This window comes from Sesamum indicum, linkage group LG5, assembly GCF_000512975.1.
Source record: "Sesamum indicum cultivar Zhongzhi No. 13 linkage group LG5, S_indicum_v1.0, whole genome shotgun sequence".
In the NCBI taxonomy this organism is placed as follows: Eukaryota; Viridiplantae; Streptophyta; class Magnoliopsida; order Lamiales; family Pedaliaceae; genus Sesamum; species Sesamum indicum.
In genome coordinates, this window is record NC_026149.1 from 13,765,512 (window position 1) to 13,772,971 (window position 7,460).

Genomic DNA, 7,460 nt, shown 5'->3' on the forward strand with positions numbered 1-7,460 from the left:
AGACGTATGGAGGTAATTTGATTATAAAAAGACTTATTTGTACCATTATAAGTTAGTAATAAGTCAAATTGGGAGTACATATAGAATTTTTTTCTACTTTTTTTTTTTTGTTAATATCAGCAAATTCAGTGCATTTCGACTAACGAAATGACTTATTTGTTAGACAGAAACAAACCTTAAAGGTACTAGATGTAATTTTGCAAATTATAAAATAGTTATGTATAATTACATCAAACTTAAAAAAATATAATAATCTCAAAAATTTATGTATAATTACACCAATCATCGTAAAAGTAGGATGCATTTCCCCATTGTTATAATGTGGGTAAGTTACTTTTGAGTTCCCTATGTAGTTGGAATCAAATATCCAACGAAGATTGCATGCAAGTTGATGTTGTCTGTATTTATCAATTTTCTTTAATAATTGTTGCCTTTTGTCGTCTACCAATGACGATACCTCCACTTTCTAATCATACACGTGCTCCTTCCCTTTAATTTATATTTTTTTATTACACATTTATTATTATAGTACGTAATTTTTATTTGTATATAATAAATAATTCTTTTTTATTTTAAAATATATATACTAATATGTTATATTTGAAATTTTTTCTTTATATATTAGTATGGACTAATGGTATATATATTTATTTTATTTTATATATGCATTTATACTGTTTATTAAGGGGTGATCTCTAAATTAATTATCATGATTGACAGAATATAAATTACTTAAAATATTCTTAATTAAACCTTTTCTCCGACAAAATAAAATATCTTTTTTTTAATAATTAATTTTATTAATAATTTTCTGCTCAAAATATGAGTTGACTAGAATGCGCTCATATATATTTATTTTTCAATAAAATTATTACATTTTTTAATCAATTATTTCTGTTGATAATTTACTGCTTTCACACTATTAAAATTAATTCTATTTTATCAATTTTTGTTATTTAGTTAAATAAATAATATTTAAATTGCATATAAGTGTCGAGTATTTTATAATTGATATATATTGAAATTTAGTAACACCATAATAGTGGAATAATCTTTTTAAAATTCTAAAATTATCTGAAAATTTACATGAAAGAAAAGGTGTAATACTTTAATATTTAAGTCAATTGAGTATTGAAAGAAGTAAATAAGGGAATTTAAGTAAAAAAAACACAAAAGAGATATTACATGAAATCGTTCAATTCAAAGATGAGTGCTGAAATATTAAAAAAGTCTCGAAATTCGTGGGATGGGTGTCGAAAATAGAGTATTATGTTTGTTTTCATTTTTAATCTATTTTCGAGACGAGTCAAAACATATTCAATATTTGTCATAATTCAGAAATACCTTATTTATATGTTTTAAACTATTTTAGCAAAAATACATATATATACATAAATATATATAAAGAAGATATTATTTGACAATGAATAGTGATTTGACAATGAATAGTAATTTTTATCTCTTAGAACACAACATTAAACATACAAATTTATTTTTAAATTATCTCCAAAAATAAATTCAAACATACATACTATCTCTAACATACATTTATTTATCTTTGTTGTTATCTTTTTATCTCCACAAAATATAACACTACACTCAAAAAACGAATCCAAACACTATGGAGAAGATTCGTGGAGACTTACTGCACGAGCTTAGTTAACATTTTAACTTAGAACCCCTATTTATAGGAATGATTGAGGTATAAAATAATGTTATAAATATATAAATAAAATGTATAAACACATAATGCACAGTATTAATTTCTAAAAGAATTAAATTAGTATTTTTCACGGCTTCCAAAACCCCTTTCTTTATTTATATGGTAGTTGAGTATCCCCGTTTACACTTCAAGATTATCAACTTCTTTCGCCATCCAAATGTCAAAAGAAACTTGAATAAAAAATTCTGGGGTTCTTGAGCTTGATTTCGGCATGGGGGTACAGCGAGCTTGTGTGTGTTTGATTTCTTGAAAAACTGGTCTGTGTAACTTGAGAATTTCAGTTGCTGGATCATTGGGTTTGCAAGAAAATGGAGTCCCGTTTGTATCCGCAGAGAGTTTGGCGAATATTTTTGATTTCTTGTATGTGGGTCGCCATGGGAGTCACTGCCAAGAATGGAAATTTCAGTGCTGTTTCTGATAGGCCAAGTGTGGTGAATGTTGGGGCTATGTTCACTTTCTATTCAGCTATTGGGAGGTCTCTGGGGCCTGCCATTTTTGCTGCAATTGAAGATGTTAACTCTGATTCCACCATTCTTAAGAATATCAAGCTCAATCTCATAGTACAGGATACCAATTGCAGTGGGTTTGTTGGAACTGTTGAAGGTAATTTTATTTTATTTTATTAGAGTTTATTTTTTTAAATGTTCTTGTTGTTTGATGAGTTTAGATGGAGAGCCCTCTTTCACTCAGGTGTTTCAGGATTGATTGTATGTTCTCTTATTTAAGGAGAGATATTGGTGTACTTGTGCGTCTTGTTTTTGCTTGATTATTGCTGCAGATTTGCAGTTTAGCCTCTTTCTGTGGAGATGATGGGCTTCTTGTTTTTATGTTTTCTTGTAGTTATTTGAGAGTTTATGTTTGATATCTGGAACTGAAAGTATTTGTTTCCTGGTGTGTTTGGCAGTTTGTCGAAATAGTTGTGCCCGGTTCGTTTTGTTTTAGCCTTCCTGTGATATAAAGGGCTTTTTCATGTTATGTTTTGTTCAAATGTTTGGTGGTTGATATTTGATTGTCTGTATTTATTGCCTTCTTTCGCATAGTTTGGTTATTTTCTGATGAATTCTTGATGAAATTTGTGTTTTGTTTGTTGTTATCTGTCTTGGGATTTATGTAAATTGGTCAGAGATGAGATGATTACTTCTTGATTTTAATTCGAAGTATCTCTCAGTTGAGTATATGTATGTTCATATCCTGTAGAATGGAAGAAAGCAAAATAAAAAATTATTTGGAACTTTCTTCTCCTTGCCTAAGCTTTTCAAGTTAATGATAAATAATTAGCAACGAAAAATAAGGAAAACGAGGAAATTTTGACAGGGAATCCTTACTCATGTAGCTATGCAGCTGGCCGGGAAAAATATTGTTGCTGCACTTGGTCCGCAGTCGTCGGGGATAGCACACGTGATTTCCCATGTCATGAATGAGCTTCATGTGCCACTTTTGTCGTTTGCTACCGATCCCACTCTTTCGTCTCTGCAGTATTCATATTTCCTTCGTGCGATCACCAGTGATTATTACCAGATGTATGCAATTGCAGACCTGGTAGAATATTTTGGATGGAGAGAAGTAGTTGCCATCTTTGTGGATGATGACTACGGTAGAAACGGGATTTCCGTATTGGGTGATGCACTTGCCCCTAAACGTGCCAAGATTTCTTATAAGGCAGCATTTCCTCCCGGAGCTGCAAGAAGTGACATTGACAGCTTATTGGTTGGAGTTAACCTGTTGGAATCGCGGGTTTTTGTTGTTCATGTAAACCCTGATTCTGGTCTCACTATTTTTTCAGTAGCGAAGAGGCTTGGAATGATGAGCAGTGGTTATGTTTGGATTGCTACAGACTGGCTTCCTTCTGTTCTAGATTCTTCAGCATCCATTGATCCCGACACCGCTGATCTTCTACAGGGAGTTGTCGCACTTAGACATTACACTCCAGATTCTGATCTCAAAACAAGATTTAGTTCTCGATGGGGAAACATAAAGAACAAAGAAACCACAAAGTTCAATTCATATGCTCCATATGCCTATGATTCTGTCTGGATGCTTGCCCGGGCGCTTGATTCTTTCTTCAATGGTGGTGGAACTGTCAGTTTCTCCGATGATCCAAGATTGCGTGACCAAAACGGGAGTGCCCTTCGTTTAACATCCCTCCAAATTTTCGATCAAGGCCCAAAGTTGCTCCAGATTCTTACTGAGATGAACTTCACTGGTCTAACTGGGAAAGTTCAGTTTGATTCAGAGAAGAATTTGATTACTCCAGCATTCGATATTCTTAATATTGGTGGAACTGGGTCACGGAGGATCGGTTATTGGTCAAATTACTCTGGTTTGTCTACCGTTCCTCCAGAAACTTTATATTCAAAGCCACCAAACACTTCTAACAGCAATCAACATCTCTATAGTGTCATATGGCCCGGTGAAACTACAACAAAGCCCCGGGGATGGGTGTTCCCCAATAATGGGAAGCCTTTACAAATTGCAGTGCCTTATCGGGTTACTTACCCCGATTTTGTAACAAAAGATAATGGGCCATTAGGGGCTAGAGGATTTTGCATTGATGTGTTTGAAGCTGCTGTTGAGTTGTTGCCTTATCCTGTACCTCACCAATATATCTTATATGGAGATGGTCGAAGAAACCCTTCATTTGGGAATCTTGTTAACGACGTCGCACAAATGGTGAGAATTCCGTTTCCATCTTTTATTATGTAATTTTGACACTGTCAATTTCTTTCTCTATAATCAGCAAAACCAAAAGAAAAGCGCTAATGAGATGAAATATATGCTTTTTCTATGATTATTATTATAATATAATTTCTGTCTCCACAGATTGATATATATGACGTTTATCTGGATGATCTTATTATGCTGGTGAGTCACCTGAGAACTTATTTTAGTTTACTTTTTTTACAGAAATATGATGCAGCTGTTGGGGATGTGACTATCACTACGAACAGAACAAGAATGGTGGACTTTACACAGCCTTATATGGAGTCTGGGCTCGTTGTAGTTGCTCCGGTGAAAGAAACTAAATCTAGTCCATGGTCGTTTCTTATGCCGTTTACTTGGCAAATGTGGGCTGTAACTGGGATCTTCTTTCTTTTTGTGGGAAGCGTCGTCTGGATTCTTGAGCACCGGATGAATACCGAGTTCCGTGGTCCTCCAAGGCAACAGCTTGTGACAGTCTTTTGGTTCGTATCTCCCCAATTCAAAGCTCGAACAATTTCTACGTATAAGACAATACATGGTCATCCCGTCTTTTATTGATGTTGATAATGTACTCTTCTTGCAAAATTACATATTTCCATGGGTTTTATTAGCTTTCTGACATAATCATGTTTAATCTTTCAGGTTTAGTTTCTCAACAATGTTTTTCGCACACAGTAAGTACATTTTGCTGATATGCTTTTCTCTGTTTTCAACTCACGAAACTGCTGGACTTGACTTTCTTGTTATTAATTAATCTCAAAAATGACGAAGATATCAGCGCTTGACCAGCCTAAATCGACTTTGCGCAGGAGAAAACACAGTGAGCACCCTGGGACGGTTGGTGCTGATATTGTGGCTTTTCGTAGTGTTGATCATCAACTCAAGCTATACGGCTAGTTTGACATCAATACTCACAGTGCAGCAACTTTCTTCCGGAATTCGAGGAATAGATACCTTGATCACAAGTTCGGATCCGATAGGGATCCAGGATGGCTCGTTTGCGTATAATTATCTCATTCACGAGCTGAACATAGCAGAGTCAAGAATCCGAATAATGAAAACTCAAGACGATTATGTTAAAGCCCTTCAGCAGGGTCCAGGTGGCGGCGGGGTTGCCGCCATTGTTGACGAGCTTCCCTACGTTCAGCTTTTCTTGGCCAACACAAAGTGTCAGTTCAGTATCGTCGGACGTGAGTTCACTAGAAGTGGTTGGGGATTTGTAAGTATTCTTTATAGTCATATTTCTTATCATTAATCACAATGACCTTAGTCGAGAGTTAGTGTAATTAATAAACTATTGGGTATATTACATTGACACACATTGGCATTAGGTCCAATTACACATACACCTCACGACCTTTGCAAAATTACAAGTACACCACTGATGGTTCAATTTAATTTACATGGACGCTGGGGCAAAAACTTGCATCAACACCCCCTCAGGGGGTGTGTACTTGTAATTTTCGCAAGAGGCATGGGGTGTTTGTTTAATATGATCTAACCTCCTCAGGAGGTGTCGATGTAATTTGCCAAAACTGTATCCCGTGTCTTATTAAAATTACAAAAATTTCAACTCTAAATTTCCATGTTAAGAAAAAACCTTGCGATTACTTGTCTTCTGGGATCTGATACACAGGTTACATATCTCTATTATCACGGAATTAGAACATTATCATCTCATTAAGAATGCATGTCGCCGCAGGCATTTCAAAGGGACTCACCGCTGGCGGTAGATTTGTCAACTGCGATCCTTCAACTTTCAGAAAACGGAGACCTTCAAAGAATCCATGACAAATGGCTCTCCCGGGATGGATGCTCCGGCCAGAGCAACCCCATTGACGAGAGCCGTCTTTCCCTCAAGAGCTTCTGGGGCCTGTTCCTAATATGCGGCATTGCCTGCTCTATTGCTCTGGTCATCTTCTTCTGCAGGGTTTTATTGCAGTACAGCAGATACAGCGCAGAGGGAGAGCAACGGGACATCGAGGAAGACGAACCTGCACGTCCCAGTAGGCGCTCCCTGCGCGCCCCCAGCTTCAAGGACATAATTGATTTCGTCGACAAGAAAGAAGCTGAAATCAAGGATATGCTTAGGAGGAAGAGTGGAGATTCAAAGCGGCATCCGAGTCAAGGTTCCGACGGACAGAGCAGCTAAAATCATCCCGTCCCACGGACCGGCCCGACCTATTTTACGTGTACATTCTCAACACAAAGGTAAATTCTAGTTAGTATTATACTATCACCTTATGCTAGTGCTGGCGCGTATGCAGTATTTTACTGTGGAAATAGCCATTTGTATAACTTAAAAGGAAAATACACATTAATTTCAATGACCTTTCCAGGGAGTTGATATAATTATTGATCATACCAAGATCTCATTCATAAGTTTATAGTATTTATATATAATCTCATTATGTTTGCACATGTATAGAAATTTAATATAAGATTATATTCTATGCTATAAAAGAAGGGAAAAATGCAAGCAACCTTCATGTGATGTCGTAAATGAGCAAATTACCTCCTATGAAAAAACAAATAGCGATTTATTTTCCTATATTTTTTAAAATACTACAATTTACCTCCATCTGTTTTTCAAAATGAAGTAATTTATCTCCCTGTAAAAGGAGGTAAATTGTTTCATTTTAAAGAGTATAAGGGGGTAAATTGCTATATTTTTTTCATAGGGAGGTAATATACTCATTTTCAATATCGCAAGGGGATAAATTGTTATTCATCCATAAAAAGAGTAGAGGGGTGTAAAAATTTTAGAAGGGAGGTTAATTTTTTTTTTGTTTTTTTTTTCCTTCATTTTTTTTGGGAAAAAAGTGAAAACATAAGATGGGTGTTTTTGTAATTTAAATAAAGTTTAAGTTAATAATTGCAATAATTTCCAAGGGAATTATTTGTAATTAACCCAAATATTTAAGAGAGAAGAATTTTGACAAGAGATGTGTACTTCTTTGATTCTTTATGTGATTTTGCCCCCCATTTCTTTGGTGCTCGTTTGGCTTTGCGGTTTGGTAGGTTATATCTGGGTTTT

At 35.2% G+C, this 7,460-nt stretch overlaps 1 protein-coding gene across 2 annotated transcripts; it reads left to right on the forward strand.

Annotated features, from left to right (window-relative positions):
- On the forward strand, positions 1,839 to 6,805 carry LOC105162631 (glutamate receptor 3.4). Of its 2 annotated transcripts, none has more exons than XM_011080710.2 (6): positions 1,839 to 2,326; positions 3,057 to 4,393; positions 4,628 to 4,905; positions 5,066 to 5,097; positions 5,233 to 5,642; positions 6,126 to 6,805. In XM_011080710.2, exons 1-6 carry the CDS (start codon positions 2,032 to 2,034, stop codon positions 6,573 to 6,575), a joined length of 2,802 nt encoding a protein of 933 aa, XP_011079012.1. In that variant the 5' UTR covers positions 1,839 to 2,031; the 3' UTR covers positions 6,576 to 6,805. The 2 variants fall into 2 exon arrangements, with proteins under 2 accessions (XP_011079012.1, XP_020549586.1); XM_020693927.1 differs by having other exon boundaries at positions 2,195 to 2,326; positions 3,038 to 4,393.